The 24,357-nt window shown below is 38.2% G+C and overlaps 1 protein-coding gene across 27 annotated transcripts in view; it reads right to left on the bottom strand.

Moving 5' to 3' along the window:
• Positions 1-24,357, bottom strand: part of nfixa (nuclear factor I/Xa) — a 120,739-nt gene that overhangs the window by 80,552 nt on the left and 15,830 nt on the right. For 12 of the 27 annotated variants that reach the window (XM_079615540.1, XM_079615541.1, XM_079615524.1 and 9 more), the window contains exon 1: positions 9,560-9,790. In XM_079615540.1, coding sequence (XP_079471666.1) covers positions 9,560-9,586 — 27 coding nt within the window. In that variant the 5' untranslated portion in view covers positions 9,587-9,790. Of the gene's footprint in view, positions 1-9,559; positions 9,791-12,570; positions 12,655-19,811; positions 20,853-24,357 lie in introns of those variants that run through there. The other 15 variants (XM_079615515.1, XM_079615526.1, XM_079615516.1 and 12 more) reach the window with 2 other exon arrangements.

Raw genomic sequence — 24,357 nt, 5'->3', positions numbered from 1 at the left:
TGTGTGTGTGTGTGTGTGTGTGTGTGTGTGTGTGTGTGTGTGTGTGTGTGTGTGTGTGTGTGTGTGTGTGTGTGTAAGGGGTAATGTCTTTCACTTGAGGTTAGGAGAGATTGAAGTTGCGCATGTTCTTGCATTCCACAAACATGATGCTTAGATTAAGGGGGAGGGTGTGTGTGGATATTACACATCTGCGATGGTTTACTGTAATGTGTGTTGACTTTAAAAGCTAATCTCAGATTGACCACATCTGGCCATAATTATCTGCCATTACGGGCAATTTCGATGATAACCATCATAAATAATAGTCCGTTCAGATTAGATGCACAATCAATTAATCGCTAATAGACCCGAGCCAGATTACGCTGGATTACAGAATGCACCTCGGTCAGACAACACATGCCTGCAGCGCCACATTTCTCACACATCGCCCGCTCTAAAGTTAAGTAAAATATTCATCATACAAACACGCAGCCACTGTATGAAGTTCTGAATGTTAATCACGGACTGCGTTCATGCATGAAAGCCTGCGTTGATAGAGGCTCTGTTACAAAACCAATGTACACAGGAATTTTAAAGTTTGGATTTTTGCCATTTATAACTCGAGTCAGATTTTTTTTTTTTAAGGAATAACTTCTTTTAATCAGCAAGGATGACTTAAATTGATCAAAAGTGACAGTAAAGACATTTATAATGTTATCCAATATTTCTATTTCAAGTTATTTTGAACTTTCTAATAATCCTGAAAAATATACCACGTTTTACACAGAAAAATGAAGCAGCGCAACTGTTTTCATCATTGATAATAATCAGAAATGTTTCTTGAGCATCCAATCATCATATTAGAGTGATTTCTGAAAGATCATGTGACACTGAAGACTAAAGAGTAATGATGCTGAAAATTCAGCTTTGATCACAGGAATAAATTACAAATTACAATAAATTAAAATTTTAAACTGTAATAATATTTCACAATATTACTGATTTTACAGATATTTTTTTTAAATGCAGCCTTGGTGATCAGACAAGACTTTCTTTCAAAAGCTGCTTCTTTTTTTAATCAGAGTGTGATTTTTTTTAACAGAGAAGAACGCTACTGGAAACACAAATTTGCAGAAAGAGTGCTTTTTTATGAAGCGTTGAGTTGCTGCCTATGTAGAGTATCCCAAATCACTCACTTATGAGACTGCATTTCAGTCAGCATGCTGTCTGAAGCTGCCTATAGCAGACAGAAAGGGAGTTCACTAGATCTGTGGAAATAAAACAAGCGTGCAAATAGTGCAAAATTATATTTTTTGTTTGTCAATGCATTGACAGATCAATTCCTATATCCAGCTATACCGCTTTTAGACCTTATATACCTTCACAAATGGCGAAAGCCCCGGAGCTTGTGTGTACATTCAACAGTCACTACAGTGGAATGTTTGCATAAACGACAGAAAAGACTAATTGCTCTATTTTTCCCAAGATCGCAGCACTCTTGGGTATCGCAGTTCAGCGCTCATAGCAAAGTAATGCAAAATTCTGCACGACTTTGGGAAGATCTGTGCATAGAGTGTTATGCTGCATAGTTCCTAACAAAACGAGTACAAAAATCATCTGCTGTCAAGCAAACCTATTCACCTTCCTTACTCTTTTTCCTCCAAGGATAAAATATTGTAATGTTAAGGTTTGTTGTGAGTTTTTCCCCAGCCAGCACCAGCTCGCCACTGCTCCACATGATCCATTCCAAAGGCCAAACAACAATATGGGGAGCAACCGACAGCCACGGCAACAAGCAAAGAATCCAAGAATCCATGCGAGTTTTCTTAGATGTATGCGATGTTGAAAACAAAACAGCTGAACCTACTTTATTAACATCTGCATATCTGATATAATTCACAGTACAGACCTCTACTGAAAATATAACTAGATTGGCAGAGCTAAGGTTATAGATGCCAACTGACTGTTTGAGACGAGTGTATTCAGGAGGCACACACACACACACACTGTAGGACAGAAATAATCGACCTTGAGTGTCTTAGGCCCATCGGTACAGCAGGCCTCTTCAGCTACTGTGCTACTATAAACACTCGCTCTAAACCCTCCATTTATCAGCTACATAGAGAGCCACGGGCTCGTCAAACACACTCACACACGCCGTCTTCTGAAAGCCCTTTACAAAACCCTTTTGTAGCTCTTGGACTTTTCTTTCTCATTTCATGGTTAGTTGCCGTCCTAAAGCCTCACACTGTGATACAAATATTACTGAGGAGCAGCCTGCCACCTCGGAAGAATAGAGTAGAATAGAATAGAATAGAATAGAATAGAATAGAATAGAATAGAATAGAATAGAATAGAATAGAATAGAATAAAAAACAATGAATTAAATCAAACAAAAACAACAAATAAAAAATAAAAGCAATAAAATAAAACAATTAAATAAAAAATAAAAAATGAACAGGAATAAAAAGGAATGGGAAATAAAATAAAATATTAAATTCAATGAATAAAAAGTAAAAAAAAACAATAAACAGGAATAAAAAATAAAATGAAAAATATTAAATTACAAGGGATATTTTTTTATTAAAAGACAAATAAATAAATAAGTATAAATAAATAAATAAAATAAATTTAACAAAAAACAACAACAAATAATTTAACAACATTTTTTTTTTTACAAAAATATAAATGAATCAATAAAAAATGGTATCTTGGTCCATATCTGACCCATACAATTAGGTTTTGAATGGCACATTCTCAAAAAGTCAATGGAAGATTTTCAAAACAAAATAAAAAGCAAAGGAAAGCAAAGCAAAACAGTCAGTGTCTTTATTCATTCTACATGCGAGAGCCAGTCAAACTATTTTTTATAGCCTGGTCTCAAGGCATGCATGTTCACTCACCTTGAGGTCTTTCACCCTAAAGTTAAATTATGAACAGTAAAGAAAAAAGGTCGATCTAGCATAAAAGCAGGAAAACTTTATGCTTGTGCTGGCCTCAATATGACCATGACCTTTCAATGGAACTTGGTTATTTCTGGCCAATGAAAGACACACAACTTTAGTGAATTACAGCAGCACTGGGCCAGAACGTTGGTGCTCTTTAAATGAGCAACAAGAGAGAAGACATGTTCAAGAGTGCGGTCACCGCTGTGAAAGACGCCATTGTTACACACTTGTGCCGCTAAGTGAAGTGATTATGAGGAAAATAATGAGCAAAGTGTGTTTGGTGTGGCGTGTGCATATACAGTATGTGCGCGCTGGTCTCCGCGACAACTACAGCTGGCGGTTAATAAGAGACGGATGATGGAGATGTAGGAACAAAGATTAAAAAAGCAAAAGCACAGACAGAGACTCTGAGAGAAAGCAGATGAGCAACTATCATCCTGGTATCCATGCAAGAGTAGATCTAATCTGTCCAGTGTGCTCTGCGTACACTCCGTACAAAATTAAGTTTCCAAAAGTAAGTGTGTGTGTGTGGGGGGGGGGGGGGCTAACAGAGGCAAAGACCTCGCGGTAACTCATAATGCTGTTGATATTCATGCAGATGCTCTTTGTAAGCTCGGTCTCTTGATGTGGCGGTACGTCTGCCGATTTGCTATGGCTTGATCGGTACTGATCATTTATTTGCTTTAGCCTAATCAAAAACACGTTCGGGTGAACATTAGGAAAGCTGGAGCGCACCCTTGGGGTGCACAAGTGTTTACAGTCATGCATTTTATTACATTTTATAGCTAGAGTATATGTTTTTTCCATATATGATGGAGATCGAATGGTGTTCCCCAGGGCTGCTGCCTCGGTCCCTCCAGCTTTCTGAAAGTGTTTTCTGCATTTCCCATACACTTTCTCCCAGTTACAGCCTCCCGTTTCATTGATTTCCCTGCCAGGCTGAGCAAGAAAACTGGAGGAAAGAGCAGTTGATGTTCTTGTTTGACGCAATGTCCTCTCCCCTTTCAGTAAGGGTCTTTTTGGGACATGGCTCTGAGGGAGAAGTCAATAAAGGTAGACAGGGCAAGAAAACAGCCTTTGTCATTATCGTTAAACTGCCCTGTTACATTTAGAAAATCTGTAATATCTATCAAGGGTGAATAGTGAGGCCTGGCAAAAGCAGCACTGCAGTCCAGGTGAAACAAACAATCTGACAGCACATGTAAGATTAATCGTCTGTTTGGTTAAAATCACTCAAGCAGTGCGTACCAATCACCCTGAACCCAGTAAATAAGAGCAAACGACTGATAAAACAAAGAAAGAAAGATAAATTAGAAATGTAGCTTAGTTAACAGTCAGTAAACAAGTGGAATAGGAAATGACTCAGTTACTGTGATATAGAAATTGCTCGATTTAACCCAACATTACAGAGATTTGTGTTAGAATGAGTCTCTGATCAAATATATTGTGCACGTCGTATTGAGCAAGGACCATTCAAAAGGCTAATTATGCTGTCAAACAATATACATATCCACTAGGGCTGGGTGGCATGAAGATATATATCGTTACCACGGTATGTAATATCGTTAGAGGTTTTATTATATCGTGTATATCGCGGTATGTAAATATATAGCACTATTGACACTTCAGAGTGATGAAGAGCATGAATGAGAATATAGAGCGGATGTGCTTGATGTTAAAGAGTTATAAGTGCAATATGTCCCGAAAATGAGCTTGTGCTGACTGGCACACTGCCAAAGTTCGCTAATTTGGGACGTGCTCGATAATAAAAAGTGTTATTAAGCACAAAGAATAAGCAGTGAAAAGAGCTCAATGCGGTGCTCGCGCTTCAGTTCTCTTTCACGTTTTATTGCGCTTGATGGTCGAATACACACGCAATTGTGTCAAAATGCCCATCGAGTGAAGTATTCATGTACACACAGCTGGTTATGTCTCAGGTGAAAGTAAACCGTTGGGTGTAAACCGGATGTGTATCAGTGTAATGGATCTGTGCGTTTGGTCTTAAAGTGACAGCAGCCTAATATTCCTGCTGTTATTAATGTGAATCAAACTAAAGAGAAAATAACTTGCTGCTCTTGACTGAATAACTTTTTTAGCTTTAATAAGAATACATTTATATGTAATTCATACAGTTCAGACTACGTAATATTTTATATTTATATTTGATTATTAAATTCCTGTACTAATTCTACTACATGTTCAATAAACCTAGTGTCCCTGAAAAACTTAATTTGTTCAATTAATATTTAAATGTATATTGTATTTGTGCTATTGTTTGTAATTTGCTTCTTTTTTTCTTATTTTTAATAACAGAAATTAGTATAAAATAATAATATTGTGATATCATCGTGAAATAAAATGTTTAATTTCGTGAAATGAGAATTTGGTGATATTGTCCACCCTTAATATCCACAATATGAATAATATAATATAGATAAAAAATAAAAAATAAACATGCCAGAGGAGTGAAGTGGGAAAGACAATGAAGCAATGTGTTTGTGATGCAGTGACACTACTTGCAGACTGACTGACTGATTTTTATTTTTTTCTAAATGTATTAAAAAGCATCATGTGACTGACCAGTATTTTACATTACATAAACACTCATTTTTGAAAATAATGTATACAAGTATAAGCCTCATTCTCATCTGCTCTGTGAACAAATGTTTATATTATTCGACAATGCATTTATGCCTAATCCTAGCACTAATACATTGTAAACTGTGGTTTACTAAGCTGATAATGTCACAGGATCCGATCCACATAAAATATCAGTATCTCTCTCTCCTGTTACATATATAAAAATAAATATACATAAATATCAATATATATACTTAGCCTATTGAGATGTACTTGCTAAACTTTAAGAAATGCCATGACTCAGGGCTAAACCCCCAATGTCCTCAAATCCGAGATAGGCCTACTCCCCTGCTGGGACAAATGTAAGGAAATTCAAAAATACATTAAAACTTAATGCTTACCACTTGTCCTGAGATATATGCAAAGTCCCAACTGAAGCCCTTAGACTCCCCAAACGACATTTTGCACATTTGGCAACCCATGCTTAACTTCCATTACGTAGGAAGCTTGAGATTCCCCACCTGTTCCGTCCATTCCAGAAAACCTTTTATCAACGTTAATAATTCATTAGTTATTGTTCACATTTGTTGACGCGCCGTATGCGTCCTCGTTTGTTTTAATAATTAACCGTAATTAAATAAGAAAGAAGACAAAACAAACGTCCGGATAGAGTGAGTGTGGGATCATGGGATCGAGAGCATCCACGCTGATGGGATTACCATGCAGACACATCGCACTCTCCCTCTCTTCTCCATGAAGGCACAGAAACGTCCCATAAACCACCAAACCTCACCCAAGTTGTGACTCCACGTAAGCGTGGCCGCTGCCGCAAGATTTATCCAGCCTACAATCTGAGTCGCATCAAAAGCCACAAGAGACAAAGGAGGGATTCCTTTTAACACACGCACTACGTGGCGAGATTGCAGGTTTGAAGAATGAATCTTATATCGCCGCGATCAAAATCCCAGTCGATAATGCCTCGGCCTGAAAGATTTTAGCAAGGACGAGGAAATCATGACAAAGCCGTAAGCCGAGGCCTTTAATGCTCGCATGCACTGTTTAAAACACCTTGTTACACTTAAGAAAAAGAAAACACGTTACATAGCCTACACTAATAATTAGGCTATGATAACAAATTAATCTATTATCATATCCTGGGAGAGATTGCTTTCCCAAACGGATTAACTAGGCCTATGGGGGGGAAATACATGAAATATGCAACAACAACAACAAAATCTGAGGCTTAAAGTAAAAAAAAAAAAAATTATTGTAATTTGGCATATTTTTATTATTTATTATTTCCTTTTTTAAAAATCATCAGTACATACAATTTTGCTGACTGCCACATAAAAGTCAGTGTAGCCTTTGTATTTGCCATAAAATGGCAACATGTTTGGCCACAAACACATAAAACAGAGGACATTTTGAAAAATCACATAATTTGACCTTGAATGGGCAACAGTTCAAGACAAGCAGAAAAGCCTTTAAATATTTGCATTTATAAAACATTTTATATTTGTAGTCTTGATGCTGTAGGTAGGTTATCAAATATTTTACCTTGATGCATTTTTTAAAAAATGCTGTAGGCCTACCAAAATGAATAAAAAAAAAGTAGGCTACATTTTAAGAACTTGCCACGTGTTTTAAACTAGATTAATAAAAGATTAATCCTTTTTATCTCGGACATTATTTGCCACTGACCCTACTGTTTACTTTTCACTCTAAACTGGATCTCTATCGCCCTTTTCACCGACTGCATAGCCTACTGCAAAGCAAATATTGAAATATTCAAACCTATTGGAATGACGGTTACGGAAGTGCTAGCTAGGTAAAATAATAATAAACTTGACACACCATAAGACCAGGAAAAAGAGAAAATCAGAAGCTTATGATACTTAGACTCGAATGCGCGAATGAACGCGTGCGCTGATAGGCCGCGAGATGCAGAAGCACGTGCTTCGTGTATAGGCTATATGGCACAGGACTGCAAACAAATTTACATTTTATTTAGTATTACTAAATAAAAATGCACACTTCTTTTTAAGAACACAAATGTTTTTTTCAGAAATATCAGACATAGCCTGATTGCAGACACTTTACGGCATGCCGTCCAGGCCTTCTTTACATTGGCTTAGTTGGACATTTGCTTTAAAAATGTAATAAGCAAGGAAACAATTAATAGCCAGAAAAAAAAAGCCATCAACTATGCAAAATGAGAGAAAGGGAGATTTATTTTAGACACGTCTTGGATTCACCGAGTTTGGCGTGACCCAGTCTGGGGGGGAAGAGAAAGGTCTATTTCCAGCCAAGAAATTGAAGCCAATAGCAAAATCCTCTAAAAAATAAGAAATAGCCTTGAATAAAGAAATTATAAGAACGAGAGAGAACAAGTTTAGGTACGCCTATTAGCTATAGGCCTAGATAATTCAATTATTTAGGCCTATGTCTCACCCCAAAGGAAAGTTATTTTAGAGACCTGTCGAATGTCAGCTATAGGCCTACAGGAATATTTAAGAGCCAGAAAGAGTGAGTGCCACAGACCCGGGCCAAACTGCGCGCGCGAGGGAGAAGCACGAGATTCCAGCCGCCGCAGCGCGCGTGAAGCACAAACAAGCCCCTGCGCGCATAATGGCACAACACTGCAAACATTTTCAATTTACTTTTGAGTTATTTATTCAAATACACACACCTTTGAAGAACACAAATGCTTCCTTCTTGAAAAAATAATAGTACAGCCCTATGCCGATACCTTGTGCAAAAAGGCTAGGCCGTCAGGGATTAAAAAAAGGTAGGCCTACATTTGTATTCAAATACAGACCTATTTGCATATTAAACTGCTTAATATTTGTAAGCATTATATATTTTTCTGTGGTCAACAAATAAATATGCTGCAGCCATCTTTAGACAAAGAACAAAACAAAGCAAAGTTTTTGTTGGCCTATGATTAATGCAATATTTTGTAACTGCAAAAGTTTGACACTTTGCCAATTATTGGGTAATAGGCTAGGCTACTATATAGACGGTAGACAAAGATAATCTTTTTTTCTTTTTTTTCTCAAAGATGGTGAATGGTAAATTAAGTCAGCCTGGTCAGGTTGGCATGAATTGCTCGATCGAATCTTAGCCTATAATAGTCTACTGTCATTGAACTTTTTAAGTGAATAATTTAATTGCACAATCATAAATGTTAATGTTTTGTTGTGTGTGTTTTTTTTTTTTTTTACAGACAACAATATTATAGGCTACTGTATAAAAATGGACTAGGTCAGTGCACATATGCTCGCTTCATAAACTAACCAAGCATTTTTTAATAAATTCTGAATCAATATGTTGAACTACAAAACATATTTAAATAGCATTTCATAAGATATGCTATATTATATAGATGTAGGCTGTGCATAATAGCTATTGCATAGAGTCAACAAAACACTTTTGCATAGGCAAAAGTCAGAAGTAAACGCGCGTTTTAACACTTTATATTCTCTTCCGTCTAAAAAACAGCTAAACAATTACAGGGGAATAAAACGCGACCGTGAAAAGCTTATTTTACAGATTTCGGAAGTATTTCTCACTCCGGACAGGTAGATCAATGTCACGTCGTGTCTCTGAACTCGGGCGCGGAGAAGTTCATGCACGGGAGCTGTAGTCCTGAAACTCCAGAAACATCACAGCTTGGGAAAACAGCTTAAAGAAATATTACCATAACGTTTTATAGCTAGTTTGGCATCTAAAATTCGAGCCGTCGCGCTTCCTCTCGGGTCAAACCAATCTCATTTTATATAAAATAGATTTGGGAGAAGCGCCATTTTCTCTTCGATCCCATGTGCAATGAAACGCACGAGAAGAGTTGCGATTCCGAAACAACACCGCGCGCGAGCTGAGAGCTGCATGGAAATCAACGCGCGCGTGAAAATAATGTTTTAAAAATCGCAATGCATAACTTGTAATGCATTTATTGAGCAGCAACAGACAAGACAAGACACGGCAGCGGTTCTACAGTGCAGAATCCGAACACACAGACACGAGCGATTAATTAAATGAATGCATTTTACCTGTGTCAAGCAGTACGGAGAGTACATAGTTATCTCAGAGGCGGGAAATGAATCGCGTTTTGAAGTTGAGTGGAAGTTCGCCGCGTTGCTGCATTGCAATAGCTCGCCGTCCCCCTTCGCCTACTCCATGCTGCTCGCGCCGCTAACCCCGCCTCGAAGCAGAAAGTGAAAGCTCAAACTTTAGGAAGAAAAAAAACTTCTCTCCTTCTTGCTCTGTCCCCCTTCGCTCTCTGATTCTCAACAACCTTGCAGAAGACAGCCTGCTATTCATTAGCGATTGGAAAGATGTAATAGCCTACACAAGTGTGGTAAATACATACACGAATTGAATTCCCAATCCATAACAGCAGTTCAACATTACTACATGTTATAATCTATTATAGATCGATGTTTCCAGGTCAGTTTTGGTCAGGTCAGTTTTGAGTGGTAATTCCCACTTATTGAAAGTTCTTTTTTTCTTATTGTGAAATTTCAGTTATGGTGAGTAATATTGTTTAATCTTTTGTTGTCGAATAAATTTGCATTAGAGAGGCTGTATATCGGTTTCCCTGCTCTTTAAAATATTGGTCATTGAAAATATGTCAATGACTCTAATATTAAACATAACATAAACATTAGAAAATAGGAACCTATAAATAATCAAAGCCTTGGCAATTCAAAGTAAATATGCAAAGCTTGATCGGTGACTTCAGGACTGACTGATTTGTGTCAATGGTCTTTTAAACATTTGCAATACGGGATGCAATACGTTTTCCCCCATGCAGTACTCCTGCAATCTTTAATCAGGTAATGGAAGGTAAGTAACCCCTCTTTTCCCCCGCTCTCTTCCTCTATGACTCATCTATAGGCCCCAGTCCTGCATCACAGTATTGCAGGGTGGTCTCCTAAATCCACATCTGTTTTGTGGCAAACCACAGCGCCCAGGCTGCCTAGCAGCACGCTCAACTATGCTTATCTTGCACCTTCTCCAGCCGTGAAACTCTGCTGTGCCTCTGCTGTCAAACTTTTAAGAGGCAGATTAGCTTGCTCTTTTATTAGGACTGCTTTCTCATAGACTGCTTAAGCCAACACCACAAAGGAGTTTTACCAATTACTGCACCATTTAATCCAGGACTACAAGCTTAATCCAGCATAAATCTTAATCAACATCTGGGGAAACAGACGATACGGGGTTTAAGGTAACCAATGGTTTTGGAGATTACCACTACAGGTTCAGTAAACGGATTTGACCAATCTGTTGATTTTTTTGACACAAAGAGAAATATTTGTAATTTTTTAATCCCTAATCCATTCAGAATTTTAATAGATTTAGGGGCCGTTTACACGACACCGTTTTCAACTGAAACGGAAAACTTTTAATGTTTTTTTTTGTCAATTATTTACACGCCAACTGCGTTTTGGGGACATGAAAACGCAAAATTTGGAAACTGGTTTCAAAGTGCAAGTTTTTGAAAACGATACCGTTATAATTTCTGTGTAAACTACAAAAACACAAATATGTGAAAATGGTGATGTTATGCACATGTGGATTAAGTGTTCAGTCTATGTGTAGTGTTTCTTTACAAAGTGACATCGCCATCTACTGGCCTGGCATGAATACTACAGCGTTTTTAATCAGTTTTCGCGGATCCGTGTGAATTTTCACAAGGTTGTCGCCTGTACACAAATTTTTTTTCCGTTTTTAGTACTTCGTTGTCGTGTAAACGTGCCCTTAATTTGATAATGTCAGACCTGCTTGAGATGCAATGAGCACATAAACAGTTTTGTTTTTATAGATGCTGTTCATTCACCTTGGCCTAATGGCAAAGAACAGCTATAAATAAGGTTATAGGTCTAAATACAGTTAGAGGCAACCCATAAACCTATATGATTTTCCGTGGTCCTACACAGTATGTTTTTAATAGGATAAAATACATCTGCAAAACAGCTAATATAACAACAAGAAAAACACTGACATTAAGAGTTAAGAGCGAGGTCAGAGAAAGGGCACATAGGTTGGCATTACAACATCGAAAAGGCACAAATCCAAAACCACAGTCTTCATGCTTCACACAGATCTTGCAGCCATTACTCTACGAAATAGCATGAAAACAATTCTGCTTTCAGCGCATGCATACTTTCACACACAAGCAAATACATACATGCACACACACGCACACACCCAGTTCTTTGTTAAGCAGATCCACGGTCGGGTTTGCGGTTGCAGCAGCTAAAACTTCCATTAAAACTCGCATAAGAGAACCATATGCAAGCGATATAGTCGGTGTGTGTGGGTTTTAGCCCAACACAAACACACACACTTTGCTTTTTACCCTTCCCTCATGGCTGGCAATTAAATAATCCTGATGGTATTTTATGTAGATAATTCCTGCAGCTGCTTCTCCACATAAACTCGGCATTCCTCTCAACGCCAACCACCATCTTACCATATAAACGCAGCACACGAGATCATAAACGGCCGATGAGATTTATGATGCATACGTACACACTGTTCTCTTGAAAGATGCTTCACAGGCTATGAAACAGAAAGAAATCTAATGCATTACACTCTTAAAAATAAAAGTTCCAAAAGGAAACTGAGGATAGATCAAATATAAGAACCATTTTGGGTTCCCAAAGAAACTTACAGTTCCCCCAAAGAACCTCAAGAAGTGTGAAAAACATTTTAATAATCCAAATAACACTTTTTCCACTATAAAGAACTTTTTGTGGAACGGAAAGATTCCATGGATGTCAAAGGTTCTTAATGGAACCATCAATGCCACTAAAGAACCTTTATTTTTAAGAGCGTATAGGTAATATCTCTGCTCTATCAAAGTTTGCTTTACTGATTCCAACTCATCTTATCACTATCTGAAGTCCAACTCAGTCTGGCCTGAAAGCAGATTAATTACATCAGCCATGAGAAAGAAATCAAAGTTCAATTCATCTGGTTACAGTCGTTTTATAGAAGGAAAAAGAAAGAAAATGAACAACAATAACATGGACAGAAAGAGGAAAATTGCTTGTACCCTGTAGGATTCAGGCACTAGGAAACACTCTGAGATGCCCGGGGCTCGATGGGGACCATCATGCACCAGATACGATTCTGTGGCCTGTAATACAACACAAAACAGAGCAAATTTAGTCTTCCTTCTTACAGATAAATCTGATAAAGAGCTGCATCGCAAAGCCTGAAACATGAAACTTTACTGGAATATACCTCAATCAATCACATGGTCTAGAACTCTTATTGCTTCTCCGTGTTCCATTTGTGTTCGACTCTTGAATAAACCAATTTCTCATGTTTGTACGTCAAACAGACAGCAGCACAATTAACATAGGTGGAGCCTTCGTAAGGCTTAGCCTTCCTAGTCACAGGAATGATGTGCATATCTTCTGAATATAGATATCAATAGGGAACTCCGATTGATCCATCTGATCAATCAGGCAACTTCATCCTTTACTATGGAGCCGCTAAATGGACATGGTAGTGGGGGGAAAAAATTTAATTGGAGAAAAAAGAATAAGTTTTTTTTTTTTGGCATCACCATGTCTCTTTAGGGGCAGGGATAGGCAACTTTGGTCCTGGAGGGCCACTGTCCTGCAGAGTTTAGCTCCAGCCCTGATAACAACTCACCTGCCTGTATCCATCTAATCCTGAAAACATTGATTGCCTTGTTCAGATGTGTTTAATTAGGGTTGGAGCTAAACTCTGCAGGACAGTGGCCCTCCAGGACCGGAGTGGATGCACAGAAATGAATGATAAAATTCTAAAATAATTACAAAGAAACGGGAAGTAACACAACAAACTAAAACTGAAAGACACTGTTTTATTGTAAAACGTATGATCTTTGTTTTATTTGCAACTGAAAAATAATTTTTACTGGGATATGGGTTGAAAAAACATCATCTGAAATGCATAGAGCATAAACATTTAGTAATAAATGGTATTGTAGCAGAAATTATGTAAAACATTTTAAAATACATATATTAATATGAAACCTCAAAACTAGCCTGCACTGATTTGATTTCTGAAGGCACTTTGCTAGCCTAATGGATTTCGGTCCAGCTTCCAAAAGCTTGTAAAGTTGGCACTGACATTGTTGATGGTAACTGCATATGATTATTATTATGACATATGATGCATTTCATACAATGCAATGTATTTTGATGCATTAAGACAGTGGTTATTATTTTAATATTTAAAAAAAAAATGAATACATATGTGCTTGCTCTTTAGTCACATATAATTATCAATAGGAGAATATGATCATCTGTGTAAATGATGGCAAATAATGATGGAGCATTTTGTGAATGAACTTTTGAATTGAAAACAAGATATAGGCTACATGGATGGAAATCACATTTTTTTTATAAAAAAATAAAAAAAGCAGTCTCAAGGGTATAAAGTGGTGCAGACCTCACCTCCATGAAAAAGAAAGGGAAAAAGTACCATTTGAAAGACTAAAACTTAATTTCACAAACCACAGCAGGTTTCCAGTGAGCCAACCAGGACCTCATTCAACAACTATCCGCCATCTCCACACAAAAACACACACACTAATAATGTTCAAATATGAACAATAAACTTTAACCACATATGCACGTTTGTGTGCATAAATACATATCAACATCTATTCCAGCACATACGCACACACAGTTTGCTCATAATAAGTCCCAGGCATTGGCACTAGACTCGGGCAGTGGTGAATAACAAAGCCTATTCATATCCACCCAATGAAACGTTAGCTTTCCCAAATTTCCCTCACTTTTATAGGGTCTTAGCTACAGCGCGCTAAAATCTCATTCAAGCAGGGAACAATTGCTGATTGGCTTTATTAGAACATAAACATGCATTTTCATAATTAAAGAGAACGATTAAAAAGCGCACGTTACTCAGAGGCAAGTTCACGGCTCTCGCTGCTCTGAGAAATGTGTTGAAAACCGAAGAGTGAAAGTTGTGGGAAGGAGCGTTTTATGGCAGGTGAGTTTTTCCACTGATGTTTTGTTCTCCAGCTTTTCTTAAGAAACCGGACTGTCGCTTAAAAAACATTAACCAAAGGCCCAAAGGTCTAGCAAAAAGTTCTGGCCTTGACGCAATCGGAAGGTTTAAAATCACTTCCACAAAAGTCAAAATGGCTGATATAAACTCTGAATGATGGTTGGATTTCTTTATGTGGATTTTAGGTATTGACTGACTGGAGTGTTTACTTTGGTTTAGTTTCAGGGTATTGATTTCTCTCGTGTTCCAGGAAATCAGCTAACCAGATTTCACCATATGCTCTTTCCAAAGGCTCCCCTCGCTCTGAACTGAAGCAGAAAATGGAAAACGTTCCACTTTCTCATTCCATTTCTCTTCATTTAATTGACTCGATCTTCATCTCTTTAAGATAAACCAGCAAATCAAAGCCGGCGGTGAGGCCAGGCCGCACAAACCAGCTGAACAAACTCAACTCGGCCGTATTTCGCGGTGCTGAGCTCATCCGTTCATTTGTCTTGTCCACAGATGGAGAACAGAAGTCTATGTTGGCACCTGGAGGAACTCTCAGAATTTCACTATTATACTAATTTTGAGAGAAGGAACCTTCAGACTCGTCTTCGCCTCCAAAAGCTCCCATTTTTCTGTAGCGATCTATTAATTATATATGGGCTGTATGCATATGGAGCATATGCAGGGTCCATATGGCCAGCCCTCAGCCAGAATCTCAAGCCTCTTCTTAATTAACATTTTAGAGGCGAAGCGCACAGAGAAAAGAGGGACATTTCAAAGCGGCTCTGGGAGCCTCTGACCTAATTGGAGTCAATGGAGATGTATGTAAATGTGTTAATTACGACAAGTTTCCTCGCTCTCACCAATAAATAGAGCTCTTTGTTTAAAATGTTTAATTGGTGGGAATAACGGAATCAAATGAGGGGGTTTCCTCCATATATGGGGGAGAGAGAGAGAGAGAGAGAGAGAGGTGTATATGGGTTGGAGGCATATGGCAATACGTTTGTGGTTTAGTGGAATGCTTAAGTGGTTAAATTCCTGAAATCTGAAGTTTCTCTCTCTCACACACTCATATACACACACTTTTGTGGTCTAGAGTTTTAGAACGAAGTGCATAATTTCAGCGCCAAATAGAAGAGCAAAATGAAAGACTGTTTCAAACTACTTTCAAACCCTCGTCGACTATTGTTCGGACAAACTGGTAGTCCCGCCCCCAAACTCATGTCATTGGTTAAGCCAATGTTGTTTGAAAAAACACACACTACCTTTAAACTAGACTTTCACATTTTTCAGAGTAAATTTGAGCAGAGATTGTTCTGCTAAATTGGTTAATGCGCTGCTATGCAGTTGCTATAGGGTGGTCTCGGTGGTTGCTTAAAGGGATAGCTCACCCAAATATAAAAATTTGGACATCATTTACTCAATCTCATGTTGTTCCAAACCTGTTAACAACATTGGACCACATTGGCTTTCATTGTATGGACAAAAAACAACAACAAAAAAACAACCACACTCTTCAATACAAGTCTAACCTGTTTTAAGGCTTCCAAGATCCTTATTAAAAGTAATAGCACATCTTTCCCCAACGAGCCGAAATTACACGCCAAAGTTACTTAGAGTTAGGGGATTTGAAAAACCCCAATATACGAGCAAAAGTAATAGCCCTTCAAGCTGTTGCTTATCAGCTCTTTCTAGGGGTGGGTGATATGACCAAATTCTTATTTCACGATATAAGAAATTTTATTTCAGGTTAACGATATATAATCACGATATAGTTATTTAATCTTATTTCTGTTTTTAAAAATAAGAAAAAAAGAAGCAAATGACAAACAATAATACAATATAACAAAAATATAGGCTAAATTAAACCAATTAAGTTTTTTAGGTAGGTTTATTTTAGCCTGGTTCTACCAAACTCTCGTACATTTAATTTGTACAGAGAGTCTGGCCTCTCTCCATTGACAAGCGTTAACTTCCTTGAAGGCGGGTCCTCTGTAGAAGTTTAAAACTATTGGATCTACCCAGAGCCACTCTGGATCTGCCATAACCAATCGCTAACATTTGGTCGTGACTCGTGACGTATGACGACTCAAACTAGCGCACAACCTCAACCTCATCGTTCTCAGCCACTGCCTCCGTTCGCTGATTGGACCGGTAAAAAATTGACTGGAGAAAACCAAAGAATACACCACAATCCCAGACGTAGTACTGGAGGAAAATGAATATTGAGCGGAAGTGCGTAGGAGGGCGGAGCCAGGCTAGGTTTATTTAACATATAGTTAGAATTAGTACAGAAATGTGGCTAATAATCAAATGTAAAAATAAGATATTGCATAGTCTGCACCGTATGAATGAAATATAAATGTATTATTAAAGCTAAAAAAGTTATTCAGTCAAGAGCAAAGTTATTTTCTCTTTAGTTTGATTCACATTAATAACAGAATATTAGGCTGCTGTCACTTTAAGACCAAACGCACAGATCCATTACACTGATACACATCCGGTTTACACCCAACGGTTTACTTTCACCTGATACATAACCAGCTGTGTGTACATGAATACTTCACACGATGGGCATTTTTACACAATTGCGTGTGTATTCGGCCATTTAAGCGCAATAAGACGTGAAAGAGAACTGAATTCACGATCGTATCCTGAGACGCGACCACACCGCATTGAGCTCTTTTCACTGCTTATCCTTTGTGCTTAATAACACTTTTAAATATTGAGCACGTACCAAATTCACGAACGCCTTCTGAAAGAGGCAGCTTTCTGTGTGCACACTTATATATGCACACCGATATATATCGCCATACCGCCCAGCCCTAGCGCTTGCAGTTATTCATTCACATATGTATCTGCTAACTTCATGCAGAATATTCCCACTCACACACACACACACACCTGGCTGTCCTCCACACACTGAATAACCAGCTGGCCCGAGAACAATCAGCACAGGTCCCACTGATTTTTCCTTTTTTCACCTCTTTTTCTTTGTCTTTTGTTTGTCTCCAAACGACACAGCAATTACTATTAGCACCATTGTTTTTTATCATTATGATTTACTAGCTGGCAGGACCGAGCCAAATCAGACCGCATATAAACCTGTCCTCTATGGCAACCGCATCAAAGAGAGATGGAGAGAGGGGAGAAAAAAAAGTAGAAAGAAGGAGGAACGAGAGAACGAGTGCTATATAAAAGGATGAAGCGTCCTTTCTCTGTGTGTCTGCCAGTAGCACCTCGGGGAGAACTGTTGGAAAAATGTGATTTTTCACACCAGCATCTCAGAGGCAATAGCAGAAGGAGAAAGAGAAAGAGAGAGATGGAGAGAATCTGGAATGAACGAGAGGCTGCTAATTATTAAAGCTCTGTTTGGGGTTTTGACATGAGTTTTCTGGCTCACGCCGAACCCCGTTTGCACCCGGCACCTCTGATCTCCACTTTCACGGCTCGTCTTCTCCGTGGCGTTCTGGTCCAGGTGCATCTATACATGCTCGCATTCACTAGGAGTTGCATTTGTGTGTGCAGGTGTGCAGTGGTGTTTCAGTGCGTTCGCACATGTTCATCATGGGCTGAATAAAAGTGTGTGTAGGTGGCTTTGCATTATGGCATCTCATGTGCCAACACAGATGCCACAAACACAAAAAACGTCCTCCCATGAGAAGTTTACACCCAGAAACAAGTTCATGCAGCAGTCCACCAATCACTGCAGGCCATCGCATCCATGGCAACCCTGGCATCCAGTCAATCTAGAAAAGACGGTTCTGGAATTCGTAGCCTGAGCCGAGTCTCCATAACCAAGTTCGGCGAATGCAGGTTTGGGAAATGCATTTAAATGGCCGATTTGAGTGCGTGCGCCATCCAGACGCTTTAATCTGACTTGAGTGCTTGACCTCGTTCACGGAGAACAGCTTTGCATTTCTTTTACTGCGTAGATTTCACAGGTGTGCTTGGCTGAAGAGGATGTTCATGGCTTTGAAAAGGTTTGTCATGAAGAAAAAATGCTCGCTGCAGGCAAATGTGGCGTTTCGTATTCAGATCCAGCCCATTCAGCCTGCAAAGGCCTGTCAATCTCACATTTAAGGACTGACTTAAAGCACAGAATTCACTATCTAAACACAGCCTAATGTGCTTGCTGTGCAAATATTTATTCAGACACAATTACTAGAGCGTATGAATCCTAAACCAACAAATAACTGGAAATGAAGTTGCTCGTCTGAACACATTGGAGTTTCTATCTCACACCTGTGAAAGTCTCTGCGAACACTGTCGATACTGTCGATGTATTGTTTTCTCTTGCATATAGTTTCATTATATACATCATATAACTCACCCAGTATATATTTTAATGTGAATAATGCTGCTTTTTTTTTGTGATGCAAAAAATCTGTGACTGAAAATCTCTCAAGACAAACTACCCTGCCTCATCCTGTTTTCATCACATTGCAGTGATATAGTACATCTCAGCAGTTTTCTTTTGGCTGATGATATGTCTTGTATTTTATTTGAAAGAGGACAGTTTAAACTAGAAGGTCATCTTGAGCATCACAACACTGGCCTATAAACTAATATAAAATAAAAACTCTAATACGAGAACCTCGAACAAGCTCTCCTGCTAGATGACCTTGTAAACTTTTATTAATTAATAAAAAAACATTTAAATAAATTGCTAGTTTGGTCATCAATGTCTCCATAAATAAAATCACATTTAAAACCAGTTTAATTAAGCCAGATATAGTTTTTTCCATGATGTGGAACTGAGCATAGACTTAGACGTTGTCTGCTTCAGTTTAGGTCCTGCTTTTAAAGAGATTATGCCTTTTTGAATAAAAAATAACATTCAAGTACACCCTAAAATTAACCTAGGGCAAAAAAAAAAAAAAAAAAACTGATGACAATCAAGAAATTAAATTACCTGTTACACTGAAATTTCATCAAACTAATATAGACCTTATATGTTGTTTTATATATCTGGAGGAATAGCCTAGTTATAATAATATTATTATCATTATTTAACTGACATGAAAAAATTTATAAAAATAAAAAGTGTTTTTGGTATTTCACAGCACTTTCCAAAAAGCTACATAACTACTATAACATTTATTAACAGGCATTTAGGCCTATAGAGGAGAGACGGAAAAGTATATATTTATCTTTGAGCGACAAGTTGTTAAATTGTGTCTTTTTTTTTACATTTCCGAACAGCTCTTTGACATTTGAAATCCGTTGGCTAAGATTTCTGAAAACAGTGGGAAAGATATTGATTCTCATAGCACGTACCATTGTAGTTCAGGGGAAATTGCCAGCTCTCCTCAAAAGCCCATTTTTCTTTAAAACCTTCAGCGTCCAAAAAAAAGAGGAGAGGGAGCGGGTGCACCCGTCGGTTTCTTCGGTGATACCGGAAGCGAAAAAACAACTCAACAAGTCGGGCTGTTTCCCAGAGTTTGTTCCGTCGGTAAAAGTAAAAGCTTTCTCTGGCACTTTTACAGAATCATCGACGTCCTCGGCCACTGCTCGGTCACTGTTCCGTGTTTAATATGTTTCTCCAGCTGTCATCGGCCGAGCGACGGAGCCTCCCTGTCAACACCGACCGGAGGATTCACAGGCTCGGTCGAAATGCTCCGCGAGCGCCGGTGAACGCAGAACAGCTCGCGTGAGGGACGTACGTTCTGCCTGAATGTGAGTGATTTTTCGTCGTCTTTATGTCCTGAAGTCAGTTCCTGTTTGTCTTGACTGCATCTCCCTCTTTCGAGCCTCCGACTGTCCGCACCATAACGGGACCCCCGCTGTTCCCGGACAGATGAAAGAAGCGCGAGGCGTCGCAGTCAGTCACCAACACGAGTCGTGCACATTGCGACAGTCTAATCCGTAGACGCTCCGAAGGGATCTCGCCTGTTGGCTAAAGCTTACCGCTGCTTTTAAACGCACGGGAGAGTAAACGTCCCCTCCGCGTGAGTAAATATCAGTTGTCGCCTCAGTCGACCCGAAGCTGCACCGGGGGTAGCGGGTTTGGGGAGGCGTCGAGCTGGTGAATTATTGATCAATGTAGCAACTGGCAGCGTGTGGCGTTCCGCGGCCGGCCGGTGTGGCAGCTGCAGCTTTGGGGCATTAGCAGGGCTGTGGGAAAATCATGGACTGCGCGGATTACTGAACACCAAGCCAGACGGTACACACAGGGATAGACGGATAAAAAAAGAGCGAACTCAAATAGAACACTAGCAAAAGTGCAAGAAGTATAGAAATTCCTCGAGTTCTATCTTGCTTGCAGGAGCACTGATGATTATTCAGGGGGGGTCGACATTTTATCAACACTTTCTGTCTGTAATTTTATGGGCGCAATCGGCTGAGGTTCGGCTTGCGCAACCCAAATTGTCTTTTGGCGCCCCTAGCGCAGTTGTCTAACTGTCAGGATATTTTAGATGTTTTAAACAAAACACCTCCGTTTATTTATGGTGTGTAATTCTACCATAACTTGGTAAATATGACAGTAACCTATTGCGTTGATAATAGGCTACCGTCCGTTATCGATCAGTTTTTGCTATTGTTAAAGGTTCTTTATTGGAATCAATGGTTCCAAGAACCTTTAACATCCATGGAATCTATCTATTTACAAAAGGTTCTTTATAGTGGAAAAGGGTTCTTCACACATTCCTAAAAGTAAACCAAAAGGTTCCAAAAGCGGGTTTTGATGTCAGAGAACCATTTTGGGCTCCTTAAGAACCGTTCAGTGAATAGTTTCTAAAAGAGCCATTTGTTTTTCTTAGTGTGAGGAATATTTTAATAATAAAGAACATTTTGTGGGATTGAAATGTTCCATGGATGTTAAACGTTCATCATGGATCCATCAATGCCAATAAAACCTTTACCTTTAAGAGTAGGCCTATAAGAAGAACGGATTACTGCACGGTTCTGCTGGGAACCAGACATGGTTCTTCTATTGCATCTCTGTGAAAACACAGTTTTGGAACCTTTATTTTTAAGAGTGCATAATTACTAAATTCTAAGGACTTTTTGGTTATTGGAACGTTATTTCAAACGTGCATTTTTATTTGGGGGAATAGCCTATGACCTTCCAACTAATTTTCGTGGGGTACTGTAGCCTATGGTCAAGGGGAATAGCCTATGACCTTCCAACTAATTTTCGTGGGGTAGCCTACTGTAGCCTATGGTCAAGTCACTAAATTTAAAGGCAGTCGAATCAGGAAAGCCAGGGAAGCTCTTACTCCTTACGAGTGTATAGGCGGTGCCACGAGGAGTGATGATGATTCCGTTCAGCCGGTGTCTCGTGCCATCCTTCAGATTCTGTCCTTCTGAAACGCCACAAACAAGACCCAGCGGCCCATCAATAATACAAGAAAATGCATAATCACAACCTCCCCATACAAAACCGTCCAAAAGGTGTAGCATCAGATTACCTAGTTATTTTAAATAAAATACGACTGCATGCATTCAGATAGGGTTTCAAATTGTATCCCCGATAGTATATTTCTTTAAACTTGGAGAGAGATAGCCTCTGTACACAGAGCCATATACATGAGATATAAGATTGTGATTAACATAGGCTACATAAACATTGATAGAAATTGAGAACATGTTGAACAGGATATTTAACAAACAGATCTTTAAACGCTATAGGCTATAAGGAAAACCAGTTACTGAACTACATTTCTAATTCAGTTTACAAAATAAAAATAAATATTATTTTGGATTTCTAAATCATTTCCCAAAAATACTAATGATCTGATGCAGAGAAAATAGCCCTGACTCTGACAAATCTTCATTTAAAAAAAAAAAAAAAGCCATTATTGTATAGGTTATATTGTTAATATAATTATTATTTTAATGAACCTTTTAAACGATTTTGATCAAATGCAATAGAAATAATTGAATGACTGACACACGGGTAATATTGCTTCATTTTCTGTGGCAGACGAGCATTGTCTTTTGTGTTTATTTATAGCCTACATTTAGCCTAAACTTTTTTATTTGTGTAGTAAGGGGAAATTAAATGGAAAAAATAAATAACTAGGCTATATGTTTATGATTAATAGTGATAAAATAAATAAGACGTTGAAGAATCTTGCTCCTGTTGTTTGGCCAAATGCTATATCTTATAGATACTCATATGATGGAATAATAAATAATAATGATAATAATACGTTTTTAAACAATATTTAAATAAGCGTCTCGCATACTTTATCCACTATTTTTTAACTCTTTTTACCCATTTACCAGATATTCTTTAAAATAAATGAAACTTAATTGATCAAAATAAAAACTATTTAGCATTTCAACAATATTTTATTCAACTTTCAACTGCTCTGATTATGCGGATAAAAGCGTTGCTTTGTGAGAGTAAAACGTTTTGCATTAATTTAGCACTATAATGCATTTCCGTAGAAACATATTAATTTATTAATTTGTTTTATCCGTCGTTATTGATCAACATTGATTTCGTTAATTTATTAAATGTAGTCTATATAATTACTGTTTTAAAACATTTCTGAACGCTGTAACCAATATAGCCAAGCATAACAAATTACAATTGAATTAGCCTAGTTATTTTAATTAAACACAAACTAAAAATAAAAATTCGCATTGCAAAAAAAATTAGGCTACATGATTTTTATAATCATAGGCTAATTATGATATTCTTAAATACATTCCCATTCGGTGCAGCTTGCAAAATGAATTTACATTAATTTCTCATTTTAATTATTGTGTAGCCTAAAACAATAACAATGTTGCGGATTAATGATAATTATTATTGAAGAAATAACAATTTAATCAGCTGAATAAATCCAATAGCCTACATTTATGTATTTTATGTATCAATGTATTATAAGGACAATGACTTTATGAATAATTTTTCTGGATATTTGTTTAATGCAGTGACATTTTAACTTCAGGGGGAAATTGGTGAATTAACGTAACCAAATTCAAACAAATCATTATCAACAAACACAGTTAGCCTAATTAGATAAATAAAATAGTAGGCTATCTTGCAAAACACGTGGACTAGGCTATATTATTTGGTATTAGGCCTACATATATCACAATTATTTGCATTTATTACAACTCGCATGTTGTAATTCTGCAACCATTTGAATCTCTTCGAAAATACTATATAATACAACCCAATATTATTGTGTCCTTTTTAACTGTTCTGTGGTTTTAAATGTCTAATAAGCCTAAATTTCAGCCATAATCATGAAGACGTGTAAATGAACATATAGGCCTGCGCTTTCATACAGCTACCGGGAATATAATTCAGCCTCAGTTTTGATCATCAAACGGTGTATTTATCAGCTTGTAGTCGAATTCTGTGAAACTATTAAATCCCCGATGTGAGTTTATTGCAACGAGTGGCCGAGGAACGACTGGCGGAGCTGAAAGCAGAACTTCTCACTGTGAGAAATCTTCCCCAGTGGCTCTTTTTCACACGGAACAATTAAAGCAACAGTAAACTTCGTCTTTAACGATCGAATAATGCGTTCCAGGTCGAGTTTGGAGCGAATCGAACTCGCCGTTAATTGCGCTCGCACAGCGCGGGAAAGAGTGAGACCGGCGCGGGTTCAGCATCACTGAAACCCCGGTTAAAGTTAACGAGAGTCTAGCGCTGCCCTGCTCGCCACAGGACCTCTTAATGTGACCGCAATGCAGCGTAGGCGGTACCACGCTGTTTTAATACCTGGCAGAAGACAAGACAGCAGCTGTAATAAACTACAGTTAAAAAGGCTCTCAGTGCAGCACAGAAGCGCTAGAAACCGGTGTGCATCTGACCCGAGTGGACCATTTATTTGTATTAGGGGTCACTGCACATTTG

This window comes from Phoxinus phoxinus (genome assembly GCF_949152265.1).
Source record: "Phoxinus phoxinus genome assembly, chromosome: 6".
Classification (NCBI taxonomy): Eukaryota; Metazoa; Chordata; class Actinopteri; order Cypriniformes; family Leuciscidae; genus Phoxinus; species Phoxinus phoxinus.
Note: the sequence above shows the minus strand (reverse complement) of the source record. Positions and strands in the feature narration are given on the sequence as shown.